This window comes from Girardinichthys multiradiatus, chromosome 6 (assembly GCF_021462225.1).
Source record: "Girardinichthys multiradiatus isolate DD_20200921_A chromosome 6, DD_fGirMul_XY1, whole genome shotgun sequence".
NCBI classification, from domain to species: domain Eukaryota; kingdom Metazoa; phylum Chordata; class Actinopteri; order Cyprinodontiformes; family Goodeidae; genus Girardinichthys; species Girardinichthys multiradiatus.
Window position 1 is genome coordinate 44,253,946 of NC_061799.1, and position 26,894 is coordinate 44,280,839.

The 26,894-nt window shown below is 41.4% G+C and overlaps 1 protein-coding gene across 3 annotated transcripts in view; it reads right to left on the reverse strand.

Moving 5' to 3' along the window:
- The window catches only part of LOC124870231 (tomoregulin-1-like), a 96,964-nt gene that overhangs the window by 35,313 nt on the left and 34,757 nt on the right, over positions 1 to 26,894 (reverse strand). For all 3 annotated transcript variants that reach the window (XM_047368790.1, XM_047368789.1, XM_047368788.1), the window contains exons 2-3: positions 13,428 to 13,537; positions 11,604 to 11,733 (exon numbers count right to left, since the gene is read on the reverse strand). In XM_047368790.1, the coding sequence (XP_047224746.1) occupies positions 11,604 to 11,733; positions 13,428 to 13,537 (240 nt within the window). The remainder of the gene's footprint in view (positions 1 to 11,603; positions 11,734 to 13,427; positions 13,538 to 26,894) is intronic.

The window sequence follows — 26,894 nt, forward strand, 5'->3', positions numbered from 1 at the left end:
TGAAACTGAAATACCTGGTTTTAGACCACAATAATTTATTAGTATGGTGTAGGGCCTCCTTTTGCGGCCAATACAGCGTCAATTCATCTTGGGAATGACATATACAAGTCCTGCACAGTGGTCAGAGGGATTTTAAGCCATTCTTCTTGCAGGATAGTGGCCAGGTCACTACGTGATACTGGTGGAGGAAAACGTTTCCTGACTCGCTCCAAAACACCCCAAAGTGGCTCAATAATATTTAGATCTGGTGACTGTGCAGGCCATGGGAGATGTTCAACTTCACTTTCATGTTCATCAAACCAATCTTTCACCAGTCTTGCTGTGTGTATTGGTGCATTGTCATCCTGATACACGGCACCGCCTTCAGGATACAATGTTTGAACCATTGGATGCACATGGTCCTCAAGAATGGTTTGGTAGTCCTTGGCAGTGACGCGCCCATCTAGCACAAGTATTGGGCCAAGGGAATGCCATGATATGGCAGCCCAAACCATCACTGATCCACCCCCATGCTTCACTCTGGGCATGCAACAGTCTGGGTGGTACGCTTCTTTGGGGCTTCTCTACACCGTAACTCTCCTGGATGTGGGGAAAACAGTAAAGGTGGACTCATCAGAGAACAATACATGTTTCACATTGTCCACAGCCCAAGATGTGTGCTCCTTGCACCATTGAAACCGACGTTTGGCATTGGCATGAGTGACCAAAGGTTTGGCTATAGCAGCCTGGCTGTGTATATTGACCCGGTGGAGCTCCCGACGGACAGTTCTGGTGGAAACAGGAGAGTTGAGGTACACATTTAATTCTGCCGTGATTTGGGCAGCCGTGGTTTTATGTTTTTTGGATACAATCCGGGTTAGCACCCGAACATCCCTTTCAGACAGCTTCCTCTTGCGTCCACAGTTAATCCTGTTGGATGTGGTTCGTCCTTCTTGGTGGTATGCTGACATTACCCTGGATACCGTGGCTCTTGATACATCACAAAGACTTGCTGTCTTGGTCACAGATGTGCCAGCAAGACGTGCACCAACGATTTGTCCTCTTTTGAACTCTGGTATGTCACCCATAATGTTGTGTGCATTTCAATATTTTGAGCAAAACTGTGCTCTTACCCTGCTAATTGAACCTTCACACTCTGCTCTTACTGGTGCAATGTGCAATCAATGAAGACTGGCTACCAGGCTGGTCCAATTTAGCCATGAAACCTCCCACACTAAAATGACAGGTGTTTCAGTTTCATTGTCCAACCCCTGTATGTTTATTTTGGGCTTTTAATAACTCCTTTTTCCCAGACTGGAATGACTGTACAGCATACAACTCCAGTGGAAGAAGACGTGAACTTCCACTCTCAGCTGAAGGGAAATGGGTAAGGATTATTAGGACTGAATTAGAAAGAAGGACCTGCTCCAAAGGAGAAACCTACAAACTGGTTTGTACCCTGCAGCTGATGTTTCATGCCCTAACCCAAGATGAAGATTGAGCTTTTTGGCACAATGACAACATGTTTGGAGGAGTCAAGGTTTTAAATCTAAGAACACCGTAGCAACTGTCAAACATAATGTGGCGGCATCATACTGTTGGATTGTGTCAGTGCCAGCAGCAGCGGTGCATTTAACAAAGCAGATTGATCTTCCTCCAAATTCTTCCACCTTCACCTCAAATGAACAACATGATGGTTATTCCCTTAGCTCTCAACAGTCATGACTTTGTGGGATTCTTCCAAAATAAAATTGATTCTGTTAAAAATAAAATCTTTGACATACTCCCGAAGATGATTACTTCATCCTCAGCAGGTGAGACAACATTGGAAATAACTGTAGAACCTGATTTGTGTTTGGACTGTTTTGATCCTGTGAAGCTTCCTGAGTTATCAGAAATATTAGCTTCATCTAAACCTTCAACTTGTATGTTAGACCCAATCCCAACTAAATTATTTAAGGAAGTGTTCCCTCTGATTACCAGCCCCATTTTAGATATACAGGTCCTTCTCAAAATATTAGCATATTGTGATAAAGTTAATTATTTTCCATAATGTCATGATGAAAATTTAACATTCATATATTTTAGATTCATTGCACACTAACTGAAATATTTCAGGTCTTTTATTGTCTTAATATGGATGATTTTGGCATACAGCTCATGAAAACCCAAAATTCCTATCTCACAAAATTAGCATATCATTAAAAGGGTCTCTAAACGAGCTATGAACCTAATCATCTGAATCAACGAGTTAACTCTAAACACCTGCAAAAGATTCCTGAGGCCTTTAAAACTCCCAGCCTGGTTCATCACTCAAAACCCCAATCATGGGTAAGACTGCCGACCTGACTGCTGTCCAGAAGGCCACTATTGACACCCTCAAGCAAGAGGGTAAGACACAGAAATAAATTTCTGAACGAATAGGCTGTTCCCAGAGTGCTGTATCAAGGCACCTCAGTGGGAAGTCTGTGGGAAGGAAAAAGTGTGGCAGAAAACGCTGCACAACGAGAAGAGGTGACCGGACCCTGAGGAAGATTGTGGAGAAGGGCCGATTCCAGACCTTGGGGGACCTGCGGAAGCAGTGGACTGAGTCTGGAGTAGAAACATCCAGAGCCACCGTGCACAGGCGTGTGCAGGAAATGGGCTACAGGTGCCGCATTCCCCAGACCTGGTCTACAGAGAAGCAGCACTGGACTGTTGCTCAGTGGTCCAAAGTACTTTTTTCAGATGAAAGCAAATTCTGCATGTCATGCGGAAATCAAGGTGCCAGAGTCTGGAGGAAGACTGGGGAGAAGGAAATGCCAATTGAGTGCATAACTGTACATGATTATTTGAAGGTTGACGTTTTTTGTATTAAAAACACTTTTCTTTTATTGGTCGGATGAAATATGCTAATTTTGTGAGATAGGAATTTTGGGTTTTCATGAGCTGTATGCCAAAATCATCCGTATTAAGACAATAAAAGACCTGAAATATTTCAGTTAGTGTGCAATGAATCTAAAATATATGAATGTTAAATTTTCATCATGACATTATGGAAAATAATGAACTTTATCACAATATGCTAATATTTTGAGAAGGACCTGTAATTAATCTATCTTTAGTAAATGGATCAGAACCACAGGCTTTTACGGTAGCTGTAATTAAACCTTTACTTAAGAAACCTTCACTTGATTGAGATGACTTGAAAAATTACAGATCTATATCCAATCTTCCATTCTTATCTAAAATTCTTGAGAAAATAGTTGCTAATCAAATGTGTGAACATTTATACAGCAATGACCTGTTTGAAGAGTTTCAGTCAGGCTTCAGAGCTCATCATAGCACTGAAACAGCTCTGCTGAAAGTCACTAATGATATTCTTATGGCCTCAGATAATGGACTTGTGTCTGTTCTGGTTCTGTTAGATCTCAGTGCTGCATTTGATCCAGTCGACCATAATATTCTCTTAGAAAGGCTGGAATATGCTTTAGGGATCAGGGGAACAACGCTAGGCTGGTTTAAATCTTATCTGTCTGACAGATTTCAGTTTGTTCATGTAAATGATAAATCATCTTTAAACTCCAGGGTTAATTGTGGAGTACCACAGGGTTCAGTACTTGGGCCAATTCTCTTTACTATATATATGCTTCCAATAGGTCAAATTATCAGGCAGCATAGGATAAATGTTCACTGTTACGCTGATGATACTCAGCTTTACTTATCCATAAATCCTGATGAACCCAACCAGTTAGATAGACTACAAGCATGTCTTGAAGACATAAAAACTTGGATCTAAATTTTCTGCTTCTAAATTCAGACAATTCAATTCAATTCCCCCTCCTTGAACCACCACCTTAACGTGGTGGAGGGGTTTGAGTGCTCAAATGATCCTAGAGGCTATGTTGTCTGGGGCCTAAATGCCCCTGGTAGGGTCTCCCATGGCAAACAGGCTCTAGGTGATGGGTCAGACAAAGAGTGGTTCAAGAATCCCTCATGAAGAAAAAAATATCGAGGCACGTGACGTCGCCCTGAGCTATCTTCTGTATTTTTTACCTACATCATTTACCTACTTTTCCAATGGTTATAATCAGTCTGACAGAGAGAGGTATCCCAATCATTGTGGTTTTTAGTATAAAAATGACCAGCAGTGGGCTCTAGATGGACAAACTATCTACTTTTAAGACAAGGCTTAAAACTTTCCTTTTTGATAAAGCTTATAGTTAGAGTGGCTTAGGTTATCCTGAGTTATCTCTGTAGTTATGCTGCTATAAGTTTAGGCTGCTGGAGGACATAATGACCACTTTCACCTTCTTTGCTACATTCTCATACTACTCTCCAATTTTGCATTATTTGCTGTTATTTCACCTTTTAATTTTGTTCTCTCTCTTTTCTCTTCCTAGAAGTTACACCTGGCCTGACTCTGTGTCTACCTGTGACACCTTTCTAGAGAGGGGAATCGTCCGAGCTTCTGCTGGCAACAACTTAATGCTCACCTTCTACAGATGATACACATAGCCCTGTCTTTCAGTGTTTAATCCTTTCTCTCTCCTTGACATGGCGATTGACTGAGCTTCTACTGTGACTAACTCTATGTGCTCTCTTTCAGACTCTAACCTTGAAAACTGGCTCAGAGTTTATCTGTTATTTCTTTCTAGATGAAACGACTAAAGGAGCTACATCCATTAACATTTACTTTTTCTTCCCATAGAAAGTACTCCTGGATCAGTGCTTCTTTGTTCTCTTTGTGTCTCTGCTCTGTTCTCTCAAACCCCCAGTCGGTCGTGGCAGATGGCCGCTCACACTGAGCCTGGTTCTGGTTCTGCTGGAGGTTTCTTCCTGTTAAAAGGGAGTTTTTCCTCTCCACTGTCGCTACATGCATGCTCAGTATGAGGGATTGCTGCAAAGTCAATGCCAGTGACTGTCCATTGTCTCTACATGCTCTTCCAGGAGGAGTGAATGCTGCAAGTCACTGACTGGATGCAATCTGCTGGGTTTCCTTAGATAGAAAAACTTTTTATCCAGTTTGAATAAATAACTGAATCTGACTGAACTGTTCAATGGTTAGGATTAATTGGAATGTATGAACCTGACTTTTGTGAAGAACCTTGAGACAACATGTGTTGTGAATTGGCGCTATATAAATAAACGGAATTGAATTGAATTAAAACTTAAACACAACAAGGTGTTCTGACTGGACAATTAACCACATCAGAGCCGGTTCTTGAACGGACAACACAGACTTACTTTGAGCTTCTGAGATAGCCTCCCCAAGGCTCTGTGCTGAGCCTCGTTCCATCCCAGGAAACCAGACAAGTGGGCAAATTTCCAGCCAGAGTTTTAAGGGTTATATGAGAAGATTTAAGTCTCTTTACTAAACATTATTTAGTCAAATATTGGTGAGAGTCTATATATTTGAGCCTGCTTGTTTTCACTGATGATGAGCAGCTGGATGTGAGCCTGTTTCTGCAGGGTGTTTGCCGTCTCGTTGACTCCATCAGGAAATGGAGCGACTGTTTTAAACTTGGCGCTGATGCACTGAATTAAAGAAATGAACGCAGTGTTTGGATTTTCTGGCACGATGCTGCTGCATTAAGAAATGGACTCCAGCTGCTTTCTTCCATTAAATTTCACATCTTGCTGCCAAACTTCCTCGCAGGGCCCCGATGAGGTTGTTTTTCATTGAAGAGAAGGCAGAAACAGTTGGAGTGAGAGTAGGAAATATTCATGGCTTTGTCAGCACGGTATGGATTATAATTGAAAGATTTGGCTTAAAATTGCCGCTGAAACTCAACTTTAATTGTTTTGAAAGAAAAAAATATCAAAGATGTCAGAGTAAAAAATGGCTGAGTTGTTATTGATTTCCTAAGGCAGATTTACTGATAAGGCAGCAAAAACAAAGAAAAACATGAAGAAAAACATCAAAAAAGAAACATTTTTTACTGCATTAAAGTTGGATGAGATCAGTTTATAATATTTACTTGTTTAAGAAAATGAAGCTGTGGCCAACAAATTATGCATTAGCACTGATGTTTGCAGCTTTGGTTCTGTTCTGACTGATGTCTTCTTCTGTCTTGGTCGGTACCTTCTCATTCCATGAGTTCTGCTGGAGGAGTGCACTACAGAACCATATGTTACCACCAGTGCAGAGCTTGGTTTCCATCCAGAGCAGGTGAGTGTGGGTGCACCTGCATGCACAGTTAGGTGAAGACATTTAAACAAAAGGAGCAGCCAAGAAGCCACTTCTTGTCCAAGGAAAACATAAATGACTGAGTGAAATTTGACAGAAAGTCTGAAGATGGGCAGCAGCAGACTGCTGCAAAGTTGTTTTCTCTGATGAATCCTCCTGGTTGATCAGTTCAAGTTAAAGAAGTGTTCTAGACGTGGCAAAGTTCCAGCTGTGCATCAAAATTGGGACGAAATGGGATTTAAGCAACTGTGGATGTTGGTTAGAGACAGACTGGTCTGAAGATTGCAGAAACTTCTCAGCCACCTATAGGTTTGTCCAAAAGGGACAAAATATCCAGTGAGATGCAAGTATGTGGAAGAAAGCGGCACAGCTGAGAGGAGAATGGGCAGACTGGTGACAGAAAGGCAACAGTAACTCAAATCACTACACGTTGCAACACAGAACAACATCTCTGAAGTTTGTTTGTGTTCTTTTGTACAGATTTGTTTCTTATTTGTGTTTGGCTTTAATATGCAGATTGAAAATGCATAAAACGTCCAAACAAGCAGATATTTGTGTCAAATTTGTAATGAAATCTTCAAGAAAAGAAATGTTCACATCAAGATACATCAGATTCAGGGCAACATTTTTATATTCCTGGAGTTCAGCTAGAAAAATATAAGCGTGATTTATTCTGACACGGATTTTAAAGCAGGTGTGTTTTGAACAGAACCAGCAGATAAAAAGAATCACAGACCCGTCTGACAAAAACCTAAAAATTGTACTGTATCTTCAGCCCTAAAGGCAGAAAGATCTTCTGATGATCACCACCTGCAGCAGCATCTTTGATTTTATTATAATCCGATCGGCACGATACAGATGGTGGAAGAAATGATGAGAACAAACTGTTCATTAACTGTGTGGACACATTAACTGCTGGTTCTGTTGCAGCCCAGAGTTAATAAGACCTGCTGTGGAAATTAAAGATGCTTAATGAAGCGTGGGGAGGTTTTCACTGCAGCTCCCTCCTTCCTGTGCTACAGTCCACGTTCACTCCAGGAACCTGGAATATATCTCCCACCAGTCCACCCAATGCCTACACCTTCTTAAACAAGCCATGCTCTTTTTCTAAATCTCCTGTAATGAACTTTAACCTTTACCACTGTTACCTGATGCCTGTGGATTCTGAGTTGGAGCTCTTAGGTTTTTGTCGTTCTCTGAGCTTCATGCCCTGACCTTGGGCTGAATTTGCTGGGTTTGGCAGCTCCTGGGAACATTGGTAGCTGTACCCTCCCTCCCTCTCCCTCCAGCCTTCGCTCACTCCCTCCTTCCCTCCTTTGCTCCCTTTCTTACAGTGAGTTGCAGAGGTCCTATTAGTTTCTCTAAGGCTGAACTCAGCCACCCATCAGAGGAAACTCTTATCTGGTTGTATCCATCAGATAGATGCAACAGTTGCTTCTCTGGGGTTATTGCTGATGTCTTTCTGCTTTGGCATGGTGTTAACATACGCCTCTATCCTGCAAAGCATTAATCTGACAAGGTTCCTGCAGATGCAGCTTCCAAACAAAGTTTTTGAAGCCATCATTTCTGAGCCCTCTGACATTTGGATGCAGCACTAACTTCTCTGATGCAGCCGTAACTCTACCCACTCCTCACCAGCACCTCCTCCTGCAGGTCTGCAGTTATATTTCATTTGCGGCTCAGTGAGAAAATTAAACTGGCTCCTCGTTTAACTCCAGAATCAATTCTGAGACCACAAATCTGACCGTAACAAAACTGCAGCCGATGAAGCTTTTCCTCATTTAAACCTACTTTCTGAAATCCAGAAGTGTTCCTTTATGTCAGCTTCAGGGACAAATTCTGCCGCTTGAAATTGGATTTAATTCTAACGGATAATAAGCACCAAGCATATTCCAGCAGCAGCAGAGCAGCCTTTGAATCCCATCTTTACACAAACATGAAAGAAAGCGATCACATTAAGCCTAGCTCACAACTTGTTGCATCAGTCGCCTCCAAAGCAGAGAATTCATATAAAACGAGAAGATTTTGGCTTTTTAGTGTAAATCTGAGTAGACACAGTGAAGTAAAGAAAGTCAGCCTTAAAGGTCTGGAACGACACATCATCCTCTGATCCAGCTGTGAAGAATCTGTTCTCTACTGCAGTCGGTTTCTCTCACAGCAAAGCTAAAAATAAGTATTTTAAAGAGTGATAACACTGATCTGAGGTCAGATCTTAGTGAGGAGTCTCACCTCATATGACCTCTGGGTTCTGTTTTTTTTTGCTGCATTTCCTCCTTTTCTGCTCTGGGAAATAAACTCAGCAGAACGCACCTTTTGCTCACAGCAGAACGGTCCAATTACAGGAAGCATAAATCTCTGAGAAAGGAACCACTGGAGGACAGCAGGGAGGTGAAGGAGAGGAGGGTGAAAAGTGGCGGTGGATCCCCAGTAGAACGGGTAATAAGAGCGGACTGCCGGGCAGGGTCTCCCGGGAAATCAGGCTGCTGCCCTGCAGATGGAGCTAACCGCCAGCACCGACATCACCGCTGAGGTGTTTCGATAAGTTTATTGAAGTTTATTCTCAGGAGTGAAAACACTGAGCTTCATTTGGGCTGTAGGGACATCTGACTCCAGAGTCACCACAAGTGTTTGAGCAGAAACCGTTGGTACTTTAAGATGAGTCTGAGTCAAGGCTGCTGGCTGTTCAGTAAAGACTCTTCATCCCCCACAGTAAGAGATTTAAAAAAGGGATTTACAGCTTAAACTTTGTCGAAGACTGTGCGAGGTTATGGACTATTTATGTATTTAACGGGTGACTCATCACCAGATTGCTTGCAGCGCAAACAAGTTACCACATCAACACAGCAGTGATGCTTTTCATACTGATGCTAGTATCCACTATAGTACATCTGCCTTGCATTTCAGAGGCATCTGAAGAGAATCTGCTTTAGGTAAATTAATGCTCAAACTAAATTCTTTGTTGTGAGCATTGAAAACCAACATTTACTGGATATAGGCACCCCTGCTACAACATTTACAGAAACTACTCAAATGTTACAACAAAGATCTGATAAAAATGTTACACAGATGCTCCATCTGCACTGATGAAGTTTCACTCACCTCAGCATGTTAAATCCTGGGTCTGTACAGGGGAGGGAAGTGGACATATTTTCCTATTAACTTAGCAAATACAAATCTTACCACTTGGTGGCATGCGGACAATCATTAAGTATTGGACAATAAACACAACGTTATGGCCACCGTAATATGTAGTACTACCCTTCATCCACATACACACAATATATGGAACTGAGATCCATTCTGCATTATACACCTGCTCCATCAGATGTTACAGGACCTGAGATCACTTCTTCATGTTCAGACACATGAAAAGATGCACAAATATTTGCAGCATAATAGTAAACAACGGGACTACTGCTTGAAGATCTCCTAAACTGCAGTCCACCTAAAAGTTCATGTACAGAAGAAACAGGAAGAACATTTAGAAACAGTTGTATTTTTTTAGCTTTAGCCTGAAGATATTTTTCAAGCTACTGTATGGAGATATTTTGTAATATTTTGGTCTGCTTTGGTTTTGTTTGTATATGTGTGTAGGAAGAAACCTGTTTGCTGACACTTTCCTACTGCTCACCTAGTTTTACTGCCAGTGAGAAATACTTTACTGGTTTCCACACACTTCAGCCCATGGCGCTGACCACTGATGCACAGGTTGATGATGCCACATGAGTCTGTGATGCAGTCGATCTGTGTTCATCCTGCAGACGTGGCAGAAGCTCTGCAGCTTGAGTTTCTGGACATTTTCTTCAATAGTTTTTGCTGCTGGCATTATTCTTGGACCTGTTTGACCTGAACTGTCTCACGGTGGACCGTGGCTGGGAAACCGTCCAGTGTGAGGACTTCCATCTTATCTGCACTGATCGGATGAGCAGTGCAGATGATATGTGTCAGGACGTCTGTAGCCTCTGGATCATAGTTGGCAAACACAGCCCTGTCATCAGGAAACAGGAAGCTGTTCACAAACGGGTTTGCATCGTATTGTCTTCAGGGTAAACTCTCTCGGGGTTTGTTTAGGATTTGCCTCCTATGATGACAGCTGGTAAAACATTTCTAAATTCTTCCTTTAACATCTTCTTTAGCATTAGAACATTTAGTGAAGGTCTATCTTTACCTGAAGTGAGCATGTAGCGCCATAAAAAACTGTAGTGTTGAAAAAACATCACCTGACAGAAAAGTCTTGATTTCAACATCCATCAAAACGCTGCTATTAACTGAAGGCAATCCGGTCAGGAGGTGTTATGATCGGTTTCCGTATATGAGAAAAATTCCCAAATATGTTTAGATGGATTCCAGTGGTGGATATTGTATGAGTCATAGCACCAGTATCACAAACGCCACTGGAGTAAAAGAGCTGTTCAAACTCTCTAAATGATGCAGAAAAGGACCTTTGCATTGCTTGGTTATTTTCTTGATTTTTATATTACTTTCAAAGCTTAATTAAAGTGCATAAATTATTTGTTTATATTTCTCGTTTCATTTCTTGATGACTAAATCTTGCACCTGCCCTCTGCACACACCTGGTCCTTGTTTGTTCCCTCCAGCTTCTCCAGCCCACTTCCTGGTTACCGAACACCAGAAATCCTGAGTTTATTGTGCCACAAACAGATTGCTCCTGGAATCCTGCTGGTTTTGGTCAATCAGTGAAAACATGACTTCTGTTCTTTTATTCATCTCCTGTGTCTTTTTAAGGCAATGCTGCAGTAAATCTGTTCTTCTGTTTGGTTTGGAGACAGAAAACAGAATCAGTTCATCATCAGCTTTTGGGGATTTTGTTTAACTGATGAATGCAGTGTTCCCAATGTTCACAGTGTAAAAAAACCTAAAACCTGTTAGGGGTTCCCAGTTTTAGTGGCACTGAGCTTCAGGAGGATTTTAATGACTCATCAGGAGCTCCTAATTAAAATTGATCAGCAGCTGATTAACTGGCTCATCCTCAGAGATCAATGCGACTGATGACGCTTTGGACAGTTCAGAGAAACAATCGAGCTCTCAGTCAGCTAAGAAACAGAACGGCATTTAAAAACACTGCAGCCGTAGGAGCATCATAGAATATAAAGCACTACAAGATGAACAGATTAAGATCAAATGTGGTTTGGGTCAGGTTGATTCAATTATAGGCTTTGAATGAATGATTTCAAAATGTCTTTCCTAGAAGAATGACCTCCCAACATCTTTTTCCAGTTTAAAAAGTCATTATATCATGATGGATGGAGAACAATGACTATGATCTCTGTTTATGAGGTAGAAGCTAAATTATCCCTCCAGAAGAAACATTTACAGCCTATAACCTTAGAATACTGCCTGATGTTCATGGTGAAAACTGTAGCTAATCCTCAGCTCTCAGTCAGTAATCTTCCAACCTTGTGTGGGCTCTGTGTAATTCCTGGAAGGGACTCACCGGCTGAGCAGGGCCCGTCGTGGACTCTGGAGATGAGTCTCTGCTGTTTGCAAGACGCCTGGCGCCTGTAGCACTCGTTCTGGTAGGTGTCTCCATTAGAGCCGCACACGGGGATGTAGTTTTTGTGGCACTGCGGGTCAAACATAGAGGTCATGTTATTACTCCCTCAATAAGGTACACCCTCTGCTTTTTAGTTGCTCTGTGTCAGATCTTTTTTTTTATTTGAGACAGAATTAGACTGAGGTTCTGATTAATGGCAGAAAAACATGTAGAAAAATAACAGTGGGGTAGAAATTTTAAAACAGGTGTGCAGCAGGTAAAACAGACAGGAAACTAATTATTTAACTCTTTGTAGTTCTCTTTATTAAAAAAATAATATGCACTAAATCTGTTGCACTGCATGAAGTTATTCCGGTGCATGTTGATGAGAAGTATCTGATCAGTAACATCATGTTGTTTTGCAACGGTACAACCAGGAAATGTTTGGTAATCCATATGTAATCACCGGACAGCAACCCCCTGCAGGTCCAACCTCCGGTTCACAGCAGACAGAAACATCAGCTTCATGGAAACTAACTGAGGATGAAAGTGATCGGCTGTGATCAGTCAGGAAGTCCAGGTGCAGGAGTCAGAATCAGAGTGATGAAGCTCTGGGTTTCAGTTTGTCTCCAGCTGAGACGGAGGAGAATCCTCGATCTTCCTCTTTATCAACTCATTGTTGGACACTATAACAAGAGATGTTTCTTCCTTTCATCAAGAAACAGACATATCCCTGCCTCCTCCAACAGGTCAAAGGGTAACAGAGGGTGTTTGATTTTGTTACAGTCTGGTCCTGTCTGTGGGTGGGCGGGTGGAGCAGGAGGAGCTTCTTTCACACAGTCAAAAAAGTTTAACTTTACTGTAAAATTTGACATAAGATTTCTACCTCCATCCTCTTATTATTATCACTATTAATATTATTATTTTCAAACATTCAAAATGAATTTGCACCTGTCTTATATGTGACTTTGAATGTGTCGTTAGACAACCAGATCAGGACATTAAAATCTGCATAAAAAAAACAACAATTAAAACATCAATGCTAAATGTTCTGCTAAATAGAAAAATGGAAGATGAAAATACTTTTTACAGAAGTCAATGTCATACACAACATCAACAAAATTCAGCTAGAGGGACTGCTTGAGTTAGATGATCAGAGAGTCCTGACAACAACTAACCAAAGGCTGAAGACCCAAAAACCAATTAGAATAAGGGTACAAAAATCCAGTCCCTCAAATCATTGCTCCCACACTAAGTCAAATGGAAGAACTTCCTCATCAACATTCAGCCATTCAGCTCTGCAGAGGCCTCTGCAGGTGTGGTGGAGCAGGGATGCATCTAAAGGTTGCAGGATAGTAGCTCTCCAGAACTGCAACTGGGCATCAGTTTGTGACCTTAAGTTCAAGCTCACTTAGGACTTGTAGCAGAATAATTATCTGAAGAACACCAGCAAGTCCACCTCTGAATGGGAAAAATAAAAAACCTAGAGACATTTTTTGGGGTGGCCTAGTCAAAGGCTGGAGAAATCCTGACCGAGATGCTGTGGTGTGACCATCAATAGGCTGCTCAGGCTTTTATAACCCTCCAGTTGAGTTAAACAATTCTGCAAAGCAGAATCTTTAATCTTTAATACTTTTTTCAGCACGTCAGCAAGTCTCAAATTATTCATTGTGCATTTATTTTTGGAAAATATATCTGGAAAATATCAAACTGAGGCATTCCCAGAGCCGCACAGGTTCATTTAAAACATCTAAAATGTGATGTAATAAGTGGTGTCATATCTACCTGGAACTGGCAGACGCATTTGAGTTGAGCGCCGTCGTCTCTGCAGACGCCTCCGTATCGGCAGGTGGAGTCGTCGCAGACCCTCAGGTCGCTCTTCTTCTCTGACAGATCTGCAGCAGAGACACAAAAACAAGGTGAGAATTAAAACAGGAAGTCAGACAGCAGGTGGTGGATCGATAAGGCCAATCAGACCTGCAGAAACCTTTAGGAGGAGCAGCAGAAAATGTTTCTGCTTGGATCACTCACTGAATCAGGAGTTTACAGTCAATAAATGCAAACAGCTCAGAGGGTGCGTATCACAACATTCTACATACATACAAAGAAAAAAAAGAGTATCTCATTTCAGTCACCTGGTAAAGCTTTACAGCAGGCTGGAAATGGGATGAAAATATAATTTCTCTAAGGAGTACCCCCCGCCCCCGTACTCTGCAACACACACACTCCCTTCATAAAGTATTTCCTCTCAATTCTTTACATTTTACTTTGCGACCACAAAACTTCAGAGACTCTTGCAAATTGTTGAGTGGATTTTTCTTGACAATATTCTCAAGGCCTCGGTATCCCTATTGCACCTTTTCCTGATATTGTTTCCTTCCACTCAACTTTCTATGAATATGCCAGAACTTTTTCATGATATTCAAATTTTTTGAGCTGAACTTATTTATTCATTCCACCTAAAGAATTAATTTGCACGTGTTAAGAAACATAATAGTTTCTGTATTACACAAAATTAAAGATTTTAAATTAGGATTTTCACTGCTTTCTGGTCATTTAACATAAAACCATCATTATTTTACCTACTGGAAGTAAACAAAGGGAACAGAGATGCTGTTACAAAGCTTACAAAAAACATAAATTCACAAACCGATCAAAACATTGATGCTAATTTTAATCTTTAAACACCAAAGAGCTTCTGTTAGTTATGCTGGGGAAAAGAAGATGCAGTCATCATATTCATCACTGCATCACTAATGAGCAACATTTCCCAAAATGTCACCGGGTGCCTTTAAGGTCACAGTCTGCTGCTGTTTTCCTAAACTCTGAGAAGTTTCTCCTGGAAGTCGCTGCTTATCCTGAATCAGTTCTGCCCTTTAGAGCTTTTGATGAGTAATCGGTTAATAAAATGTCACAACGTGAGTCCTCGATGGTCGTTTTCTTATCAGGCAGAGCTCAGGGGCAGATTAAAACCCGACACACACACACCACCCACACACACAGGCGCTGCAGGTGGCGGGTGATCTGACAATAAGAGGCCTCCACACGCCAGAAAACGGCAGCTAACGTAAACCACCCACATTTCCATGAAGAGAAAAGCCTCAGATTACAGCCTGCAGTTAAATTGGCTTTGAAGAACAACGTAATGGTTCATAATTATACGGAACAGCTCCTAAAAATGGCCGCTGAGATTGGAGTAACACACCGCACGGCAGCTGGAGGAAAGAGAAACCTCCAGCTGAAGGTTTTTTATCCAGAAAACTAGCCTTCAGACAGAAAGAACAGGGAAATAAAACTCTGACAGACATCTCAGTTTTTACTCCTCCTCCCCAGTTTTCTGAGTCGTTCATATATTTCATGAACACAAGGTTCTGTTTTGGGGACCCTGCTGTTTTTGGTATATCTGCTCTTTTAAAAACATCTCCTATCATTGCCATGCAGATGATATTCAGAGGTTGCTAAACTACACACTAAATGCTTTGATTCAGTCAGACGGTGGATGTCTGAGCGTTTTGTCAGTTACACAAAGAAAAAACTGGAATGCTTGTCTTTGCACCAGATTAACGTGTAAAACAAAGGAGGGTCTTGTGCCTCTTGGTACTTCTACTAACCTTGGGATGACCTTTGACTTATCAGATGTTCACGTCAACCGTCTGCTTGGTTCCTCATCTGCCAAACTTTGCTCCACTGCGTCATGTCTTGAACTGAAAATACCTCATGCTTTTGCTTTTTCATGTCTGCATTTTTTGGGTACATTTTACAGATGTTTTAGCACAACCTCTCCTAGAATCGTTGCATGTTCTTCAGAACTTTGCTGCCAGGCTTCTGACTGAATCCTTAAAGTTCCCACATAGGATTCTGCTGCTGATGCAACTATTCTCAGTTCAGAGCGCATTTTTAACATCCCTGGCTTGAGCTCTTCATGCACCAGATTATGTTAGAGGATCTCTGCATCCATACATCCCCAGAAGGTCCCGTAGGGCCTGCTAATGGCGCCTTTACAGAGTGGAAAACAAAAGGAGAAAGGTTTCTTGCCCCTCTTTTTAAATCTGTGTTTGATTAGTCTGCCTTGCTTTAATTTAGATCTTATTAATAGTGCATTGTGAAGCATGTTGTGACCTTATTGTCTTAAAAGCAACCTCTGTGTTGTTTAAACTTTGGATGTTTTCCTTGTGCCAGTATGGCAACAATCAATTGTTTTATAAGAGTGAAGCAAATAGGGAAGGGATCTTTGCATGACCTCTCGAGATGGGGCAGAATCCTGGTTCCTGATGCTCTCTTCTCTTCTGCTCAGGTCTTCTACAGCATTTAGGTCTGGGGACAGAAACGTCCATGGAAGGAGGCTGATTTTGTCTGTTGAACCATGTTTGTGTTGACTTGGCCATTTGTTTGATGATGACCCAAATCTCCTGGTATTATAAAGAATTCAAGGTGCCACACAATCTAACAAGTCCCCCAAAAAGCGGACAAAAACAGGCCCACACCATCACACATCCTTCACCGTACTTCACAGAGGTCCACATATCCACATCAGATCATCACATCAGATCAACAAAACCACATCTTTGCTTCATGCCAGACCCACCTGCAGTGTTTGCTGGTAAAAAGACCAATGACAGTCTCATCTGTTCCAGTTAAAGGCCCAGTGAAGTCTGGTAAACCTTAAATTATTATGTTAGTGATGGAAGGACAGAAGATGCTTTTCTTCATACTATTTCTACATATGTAGGTACCATGGAGTGTCTATTATCTTCTAATGCAATCCTGCAGTAAAAATTTACTTTCTCCTTTTCTTCTTGTAATGCTCTCTGTACTACAGTGTTTAGCAGTTTAGCAAGAAGCCATTAAGTAGTTGTATAGACAGCAAGAAAATGTTTTCAGATATTTTTCTTTTAATATTGTTCTTTTGGTGCATGTTGCAGCTAAATGTTTCTACAGTTCGCTTAAGTCAGATTGCCACTTTGACCTTTAATGTGAAAACAGCAGGAATGTTCATTCAGACTCCAGTGGTGTTAATGTGAAGAAAAGAAGGTCTCCTGATGGCTTAAATATAACCTTTAGGAAAACATTTAATGGTATAAAACAGGTTAAAGTGTGTTGCAGTCATGAGAGATTTCTGTTAATTGATCTCTAGTTCTCCTCAGATCTTCTGTATTAACAGCATCCAGACAGCCGTGTCCAGATGGAGCCATGAAAGTAGGGCGGAAGGAGCCTTTTCAGCAGTAATATGCAGGTCTGCAGGCCGTTCACGGCTAATTAAGTCCATGCAGCAACCACATCCATCAGCAGACTGCAGGCTGACAAACACTGCCGCTCAGCCGTGGGTTTGTGTGGAAAGCTGTGAGTCAGGACCGCTTCCTGTTTGCAGGTTTTTCACTTTATTAGAACCCAAAATAGTCAGGGATTATCCCGAACAGCAAAAGGTGTTTAGAGCTCCCACTGGAGACAAACTGAGTTTCTTTATTTATAGAAAAACAGCTTCCAGTCTGTAGAGAGTGTCCTGGCTATGTGATCTGAGCAGGGAGAAGCAGGTGCTGATATATTTCTCTGGGTTTGTGTTCCACCAGGCCCTGCTCTGCGTCAGGTTCCTCACCTTCATGCACATTACAACAGAAGCAAACATCTGAAATGCATATAATTCCCACTTTTGGATTGGGGCAGAACTAAAGAAGCTGATGGAGCGTGGCAGTAGCCGTCGCCGAGAGGAACATCCAGCTCTGAAATCCCCAGAGTGGGTCCGGGTCGTCACCACCACCCAGGACCCTACCCCCCCCAACCCAGCCTGCAGGAGCTGGACATTAACTCATCTTCTGTTTGGACACCGGCAGGATCCCTTCTATCCGTTTCTTTTACCACCACACAAAACAGCTGAATGCAGTTAAATAAGATGCAAAATCTTTTTTCTGAAGACTTCTGGTTAATAAACGCCATCAGCGTCATTAAACCGACTGCAGACCACAACCAAACACAGCTTTAAAACCTAAACCTGAACTTGTTGCAGGCAGAAGCCCTAAGAATCTGAAGGATAATCTGCAGCAGGTTTAATGGTTTCAGAGAATTTCCAGATGCTGCTTGTTAGCTTCAGTCTTTACAGATATTTAATATTTTACTCTTAAATCTGCACTGTGCAGAGGATCAGTGAGGAGAGTTAGGACTTCTGGTTCGAAGTGAAAGCTACCATGACATATGAAAAATACATAAACAAAAAGAAAATAAAGAAATAAAATAAATATTTTGTTGAATTTTTTTTGTATCTTGTATTTATTCATTAAATTTATTTTTTGATGTTTTTATTTATTTTCCCTTTATAGATTTAAGCAGTTACATTTTGTTTTGTTTTTCTTTATTGTTTTACCATTTTTTTCTTTTGGGCCTCTTTTTCTTCCTTTTGATTTATTTTTGTTTTAATGAAAGCATTTTTTCTTTTGTTTATTTCTTAAATTCTTTATTTTTCTGAATAAAAGTTTTTTCCTTTTTTTTTCATGTATTTTATTGTTTGGTTTTTCGTATGCAGGCCACTGGGTCAGCCTAGTGGGACGGGAGTCCAAGCAGAAGAAGACAGGAAGACAGTGACTTTGGTCACAGCATGTTTTCTGGTTATTATTGACAAACAAACATTTTTTCCAGTCAAATTCATAGTTTGTTTTAGCATAGCCTCATATTCACCCTGATCATGTTAGCCGAATGAAAACCTTTTTTCACGTGAAGCATTTGAAGAGCATCATGTCTGAGAGCTAAAGGAACCGGCAGAGCTTCCATGTCCTTTGTTCTTCAGTCATCATCTTCAAACCATTTCAGATTTTAACATGAACAATATGACAACAATTTGTCTTGAAGTTTGTCTGAAGAAGCAAGCATCTCAAACATCACATTAAACAATCAGATCTTAAACTTGATCTTCGTCCATTGTGACATATTTATTTTGTCATTCATAAATCTTCATTTAGTGATTTCCTAATGCTGACAGATCAACTTTATCCACTTTATAATAATACAATTTTGTTAATGCCACATCTTAACAGAGCAGCTTGTTTAACATTCCTTCACCCCGCCTTTCTGCCAACGGCTCGTTTCAAAGAAGAAGAATCTTTATATTCTGGCATCAAATGAAAAGTCCTAAAATAAAACAGATGATGTTTTCTCCAGAGTTTGGTTTTCATTTCAAAGAGGAGAGAAACCTTCTGAAGGTCTGCTGGGGCTTATTGATCCAGGTTTCTTAAAAGTGAAGAATTTATCCTCAGGTTGGGTGTGAAATGGGAGGGGGCTCGGGGTGACATTCAAACATCCATCGTCACTGATGCATGCTGGGACCTAAATTCCCCATCACGCTCAAAACACAAATGTTCCAGTTTTCTGTGCAGTTAGGAGGAGTAATGGGGGGATTAAACAAGGAAAAACACTGTTTACGGTGTTTTTCATAGGTGGCTCACCCACCAGCAGGTATGCTCGTACCTGCAGGGGCATGAACCAACATGTTCACGTACCCTGAATTAAAACACAGCTACAGGTCCTTCTCAAAAAATTAGCATATTGTGATAAAGTTCATTATTTTCTATAATGTAATGATGAAAATTTAATATTTATATATTTTAGATTCATTGCACACTAACTGAAATATTTCAGGTCTTTTATTGTCTTAATACGGATGATTTTGGCATACAGCTCATGAAAACCCAAAATTCCTGTCTCACAAAATTAGCATATTTCATCCGACCAATAAAAGAAAAGTGTTTTTAATACAAAAAACGTCAATCTTCACATAATCACGTACAGTTATGCACTCAATACTTGGTCGGGAATCCTTTTGCAGAAATGTCTGCTTCAATGCGGCGTGGCATGGAGGCAATCAGCCTGTGGCACTGCTGAGGTCTTATGGAGGCCCAGGATGCTTCGATAGCGGCCTTTAGCTCATCCAGAGTGTTGGGTCTTGAGTCTCTCAACGTTCTCTTCACAATATCCCACAGATTCTCTATGGGGTTCAGGTCAGGAGAGTTGGCAGGCCAATTGAGCACAGTGATACCATGGTCAGTAAACCATTTACCAGTGGTTTTGGCACTGTGAGCAGGTGCCAGGTCGTGCTGAAAAATGAAATCTTCATCTCCATAAAGCTTTTCAGCAGATGGAAGCATGAAGTGCTCCAAAATCTCCTGATAGCTAGCTGCATTGACCCTGCCCTTGATAAAACACAGTGGACCAACACCAGCAGCTGACACGGCACCCCAGACCATCACTGACTGTGGGTACTTGACACTGGACTTCTGGCATTTTGGCATTTCCTTCTCCCCAGTCTTCCTCCAGACTCTGGCACCTTGATTTCCGAATGACATGCAGAATTTGCTTTCATCCGAAAAAAGTACTTTGGACCACTGAGCAACAGTCCAGTGCTGCTTCTCTGTAGCCCAGGTCTGGGGAATGTGGCACCTGTAGCCCATTTCCTGCACACGCCTGTGCACGGTGGCTCTGGATGTTTCTACTCCAGACTCAGTCCACTGCTTCCGCAGGTCCTCCAACGTCTGGAATCGGCCCTTCTCCACAATCTTCCTCAGGGTCCGGTCACCTCTTCTCGTTGTGCAGCGTTTTCTGCCACACTTTTTCCTTCCTACAGACTTCCCACTGAGGTGCCTTGATACAGCACTCTGGGAACAGCCTATTCGTTCAGAAATTTCTTTCTGTGTCTTACCCTCTTGCTTGAGGGTGTCAATAGTGGCCTTCTGGACAGCAGTCAGGTCGGCAGTCTTACCCATGATTTAGGTTTTGAGTGATAAACCAGGCTGGGAGTTTTAAAGGCCTCAGGAATCTTTTGCAGGTGTTTAGAGTTAACTCGTTGATTCAGATGATTAGGTTCATAGCTCGTTTAGAGACCCTTTTAATGATATGCTAATTTTGTGAGATAGGAATTTTGGGTTTTCATGAGCTGTATGCCAAAATCATCCGTATTAAGACAATAAAAGACCTGAAATATTTCAGTTAGTGTGCAATGAATCTAAAATATATGAATGTTAAATTTTCATCATGACATTATGGAAAATAATGAACTTTATCACAATATGCTAATTTTTTGAGAAGGACCTGTATTTATTCCTCACAGTCTGATGTTAGACCTGACTAAACTTGTCCTGCTTTAGGTCGGTCAGGATCACCAACATGATTTCTACTTCCTAAATGCCAGAATAATGAGACAGGTTTTTTAAATCATACTCTTTAATTTCAAAAGTTTACATAAACATCTAATAAATATGCTTAAACTATTTGGGAGAGCCCAGCTTATGATGTCATGGCTGCATGAGCCTTTTGAGTACCATTTCAAAATGGCTGAAGGTTCCAACTTTCATCTGTTCAAACACTTTTATACAAGTATAAGCATGGATTTCCAGCCACCGTACAGTTCAGGAAGGAGACAGGTTCTGTTTCCCCAGAGATGAATGGGTTCTGGTGCATGATGTGTGACTCAACCCCAGAGCTAAAAACCTTGTGAAGATGCTTGCTCAAAGCTCTACAGTGAAACAGGTCCTGTACCAACTGGAGCTGGAAGGTCACTCAGAGAGGAAGAAGCCAGATTGTTGTTTTCTAGTGCATTTAGGGACAAAGATCTTGGTTATATTCTGTGGTCTGACCATAATGACCATTATAGTCAGAGGAAAAGAGAAAAGATTGCTGGCCTGATGCAAGCATCCATGGCGCAGCATTACATGGTATTTAAATGTGTACAGTATGGCCTCACACCGTGTTACAATTTATGTTTTTGTGTCCTGTTCAGCTGAGTAGCTCATTGTTGTCTGAGTGACGAAGCCCAACAGATTTATTTTCACAAGTGGAGCATTACGGCTAACACTTTGATGCTACGCTTGATATACTGTAAACAAAAAACTTTATTAGAAACTGCTCTGGGAATATTTCAAATACAATGGATAGAGTAAAAACAAAACAAGAAAGGGAGAGGGGTGAAGCAAAAAGGTTAAAGGGAGAGAAGGAAATAAGAATAGAGGAGAACACGATAAAACACAATTTCTGTGTTAACAACACTGCGGTTTTGAAAGCTTATGACGACGTCAATCTATGATTGAAGTTTGATATGGAGTGAAATTGAATGTCATGATGCAGTGTGGCTTCAATCCCACACCTCTCTCCATCTGCGTCACTAGTTTCCCCTGTCTCCAAAACGAGCATACCCTGGACACTGGTACTGGACCCTTTACAACACCATGGGTCTTCACTGCTGGCATAAACAGGACAGCTACATTTGGAGTGGTCTTTGTTCACCAGGAGACCACTCAACACATTACCACAAGTGACCAGAGGACTCTGACGGTTAGAGGCATCCTGCGTCCATGTCTGACAGTCTTTTTCATGACGACTGCCAGTCGGTTACCTTCAGCTCCGTGAACAACGTTTATTGTCCATCAAAAGGGAAGTTTGTTTCTACAGTGGTAGGAAAACGTAGGACAAAAAAAAATAAAAAATACAAAATTCAGAGAATATCAAGCTGAAGTTCTGTTACTACCCAAGTCCACCTATTTTACCCCAGCTGAAAGTGTGTGGAATCAGTTAGAAATCAGTTTGGAGTTTCTGAGGCGACCTACTGCAGACTGACCCGGGTTCTGCACTGTATCACTGCTTGGATGCAGGACTGAGAAGGTGCAACGTCCTGCTGACATTGGTCCATGGTACTGCCAGCTCTGCTACCCACTGGATCAGATGATGTGTTCACCGTGGTACATCAACGTGACCTTTCAGCACCAGCAGCGTTATTTCTTTTCCACTACTCCATCATCGTGCTCCCCTTTTCATATCAGTGCATGTGTTCATGAAACGGGGTCCTTTGGTTAGATGTTCTGTTTTTAGTAAATCAACAAAACAGACTTCGAAGAAAAAAGGCGGTTAGGAGTTTCTGGCTCAACTATGATCAAGAAGGTCGCTGTGTTTGGTCTCAGCAGGTCGACTGAACATATACAGGTCCTTCTCAAAATATTAGCATATTGTGATAAAGTTCATAATTTTCCATAATGTCATGATGAAAATTTAACATTCATATATTTTAGATTCATTGCACACTAACTGAAATATTTCAGGTCTTTTATTGTCTTAATACGGATGATTTTGGCATACAGCTCATGAAAACCCAAAATTCCTATCTCACAAAATTAGCATATCATTAAAAGGGTCTCTAAACGAGCTATGAACCTAATCATCTGAATCAACGAGTTAACTCTAAACACCTGCAAAAGATTCCTGAGGCCTTTAAAACTCCCAGCCTGGTTCATCACTCAATACCCCAATCATGGGTAAGACTGCCGACCTGACTGCTGTCCAGAAGGCCACTATTGACACCCTCAAGCAAGAGGGTAAGACACAGAAAGACATTTCTGAACGAATAGGCTGTTCCCAGAGTGCTGTATCAAGGCACCTCAGTGGGAAGTCTGTGTGAAGGAAAAAGTGTGGCAGAAAACGCTGCACAACGAGAAGAGGTGACCGGACCCTGAGGAAGATTGTGGAGAAGGGCCGATTCCAGACCTTGGGGGACCTGCGGAAGCAGTGGACTGAGTCTGGAGTAGAAACATCCAGAGCCACCGTGCACAGGCGTGTGCAGGAAATGGGTTACAGGTGCCGCATTCCCCAGGTCAAGCCACTTTTGAACCAGAAACCGCGGCGGAAGCGCCTGACCTGGGCTACAGAGAAGCAGCACTGGACTGTTGCTCAGTGGTCCAAAGTACTTTTTTCGGATGAAAGCAAATTCTGCATGTCATTCGGAAATCAAGGTGCCAGAGTCTGGAGGAAGACTGGGGAGAAGGAAATGCCAAAATGCCAGAAGTCCAGTGTCAAGTACCCACAGTCAGTGATGGTCTGGGGTGCCGTGTCAGCTGCTGGTGTTGGTCCACTGTGTTTTATCAAGGGCAGGGTCAATGCAGCTAGCTATCAGGAGATTTTGGAGCATTTCATGCTTCCATCTGCTGAAAAGCTTTATGGAGATGAAGATTTCATTTTTCAGCATGACCTGGCACCTGCTCACAGTGCCAAAACCACTGGTAAATGGTTTACTGACCATGGTATCACTGTGCTCAATTGGCCTGCCAACTCTCCTGACCTGAACCCCATAGAGAATCTGTGGGATATTGTGAAGAGAACGTTGAGAGACTCAAGACCCAACACTCTGGATGAGCTAAAGGCCGCTATCGAAGCATCCTGGGCCTCCATAAGACCTCAGCAGTGCCACAGGCTGATTGCCTCCATGCCACGCCGCATTGAAGCAGTCATTTCTGCAAAAGGATTCCCGACCAAGTATTGAGTGCATAACTGTACATGATTATTTGAAGGTTGACGTTTTTTGTATTAAAAACACTTTTCTTTTATTGGTCGGATGAAATACGCTAATTTTGTGAGATAGGAATTTTGGGTTTTCATGAGCTGTATGCCAAAATCATCCGTATTAAGACAATAAAATACCTGAAATATTTCAGTTAGTGTGCAATGAATCTAAAATGTATGAATGTTAAATTTTCATCATGACATTATGGAAAATAATGAACTTTATCACAATATGCTAATATTGTGAGAAGGACCTGTACATGAACCGGACAGTAAAAAAAAATTATCTTCTTTGTTAAAAGTTTTCAAGCACTCAAGTATTACATGCATACAAATCCAATCAGACATTAATCAATGCTGGTAAATTTAGAAATAAATTAAATGTTTTATGGATAAGACGAGAACTTCCTATTGCTAAAAACTTGAACAGCTGAAGCAGTTCGGTTCCTGCTCCTTTGGACCTTAGCAGAACTTTGTGACTGCATTAGCTGGAAGAAGAACCTGTCTCTCTGCCTTCCTACTTGACCTCTGACCTGCTCCTGAAGGCAACACCAGGATGCCTACACCGTAAAATTCAAGTTTAATCTCAAACTTCATCTCAGCCACTGTATATTATCATCTTAGAGCCTTCTGTGAGTTTGGTTCAATAACTAATTACATTTCAGTTTATTTTAAATTATTTTGGTATCAGTATATTTTATAATAAAATAATATACATGTCAGGACTATTTCTTCTTTGTTTGTCATTCAGGAACAAACTAATATTTATCATCCAGACATGTCATTTCTTTCTTTTTGTTTTACTCGTATTTAAAATTTTATTTAATTCTTATCCAAAAGGCACAACTTTATGAAGATTATTGGTGTATTTGAAATATGAATCTGGATTATAATACGTATCACTCTGTTAGTGGCTCTGAGCAGATGCTGCAGACTGACCTCCTGTCTAATTACATCCCTTTCTCCTTCCTCCCCCTCCTCTTCCTCCTACTAACTAATTGCTTTTAAATTCAACCTCTTTAATGTCTTCATTTGTTGGAGAGCAGAAGGAACATCTGACCACCGGAGGCCTGGAGGTGTTCCTGTCAGCTGTTCCTGCTGACTGATCTTCATCTGGACACAGACGTTGCTGCTGCTGTGTGAAGATAACAGATCTGAGTTCATTCTGGAGTCTGATGGAGAGTCGGAGCAGGAAGTAATTGACCTCAGGGGAAATGTCTCTAACAACACGGGTCAACACGGGTCAACAGGGTCTGTTGGTTTGTTCCTAACAAAAGGAGTTGAAGCTGTTTGTCCAGAGAACTGGAAAAAACTAAAAAAGCTCAGGTGAGATCTGGGAAGAAGGTATGTGAAGAAGCGTTTTGTACCGATTCAGAGACACATCTGCAGAGCAGCTGCAATTAAATGCAGATTTTAATAAAATTTTAGTTTTAAATGTTTTATCAGTAAGATCTGATTCATTCAGACAAAAAAAGGTCTGAGAAAAAATAAGTCTGGTTTCTTTAGGTGTTTTTCTACCTCAGCAGGTAGGTCTGTAATTTACTGCATATTAAATATGAATCATTTAAACAAGCTTTTAATTCTCCTAATGGTAATGCTGATTATTTTAATCTGTTAGAATTACTGAAACAGACTGTAAAATATGTGCAATCTTTGGGTGGCTTTAAATCATTGAAGTGAGGAGTTTAGCTTCACATCTCTTCTTCCAACCTACTGCAGCAGGTTAGATCAAGATCCTCCAGGGTGAGAAGTCCTTCATCTCTGCTGTTCTGCTGAGACCCAGTTCCTCTTATGGTTCTTTAGATGGAAATGTTTCTAATCACAGAACAGAGGGAAGAGCCTGGTAGGAGAAGCTTTGGAACATTTGGGAATTCAATCCAGTTCTTTTTGGAGTGGCTGAACTCAAAGAACCGACCTCCTGCTGCTTTAAAAAACGCCCCACACATCCAACCGTAGATGATACACAGAGACGGCTCAACTTCGAAGGAAAACTTTGAAGTGAAACCCTTCGACACCACAGAGTACCTCAGAGCTGAAGGTCTAAAGAAACAAAAACTAAAACAAAACAGCTCAAAGGAGAACAATTCAAGGTGAGCATTTCTGATGTTTTATTAAAGAATATAACTGTTAGCAAAGACTCTCCAACCCCAATGTAAAACCCCAGAGTGTGCCTGTACTGACACTCTCAGAGCAGAAGTTAGTTTATCAAGGAAAAAAAGATGTTGAAAGACACTTGTTTAATCTTTAATGTCACGTTCACAATCCATGAATTCCTGTAGTAATCCCCACTTATCTCCAGGATTGTTGCCCTCGTGCCTCTTGGTTTTAAATCTTCTTCAGCTGTAGCTGTTTGAACTTCACAGAAGATCTCATTACCATTCTAACAGCCCTTAAAGGCAGCAAAATGTGCCCAAAAACCCGCCACAGGAAGCAGAAAGGTGAGAAAATGCCGAGTCTAGAAGGCAGAACCACAGCTGAGCAGCTGGACAGAATGGTGAAAATATAAACCCAATGGAAAAGCAAACTGAGGATCTCTTAGTGGAAAAAACAACAGGTTCACCTTAGGTGGACGCAGGGGAGCCTGTTAAGAAAATGGATCAGGAGAAAAAAACTGACAGGCTGAGAGAAAGAGAACTGGGAGAGAATTTGGTCAGAACCAAAGAACCAAAATACAGAAGCAAAACTGTGAAATCTACATAAAAAGTTCTAGTGTCTCAGTGGTTATCAATGATGATGTTGCCTCCAACAGTCGTAAATCAAGCATGTCAGGTTAACTGGTTACTTTAACCTCGAGAGCATTTAACTGGTGTCTCAACTAGAGGATTAGAGACCAGGGATACAGACCATTAAATCCCAGTCTGTGTGTGGGAGTTACTGGTTGTGGCTTGAAAGGATGGACCCTGACCTTGGTACCAGTTCACCTTCAGGATTGGAGAGTGGATGATCACT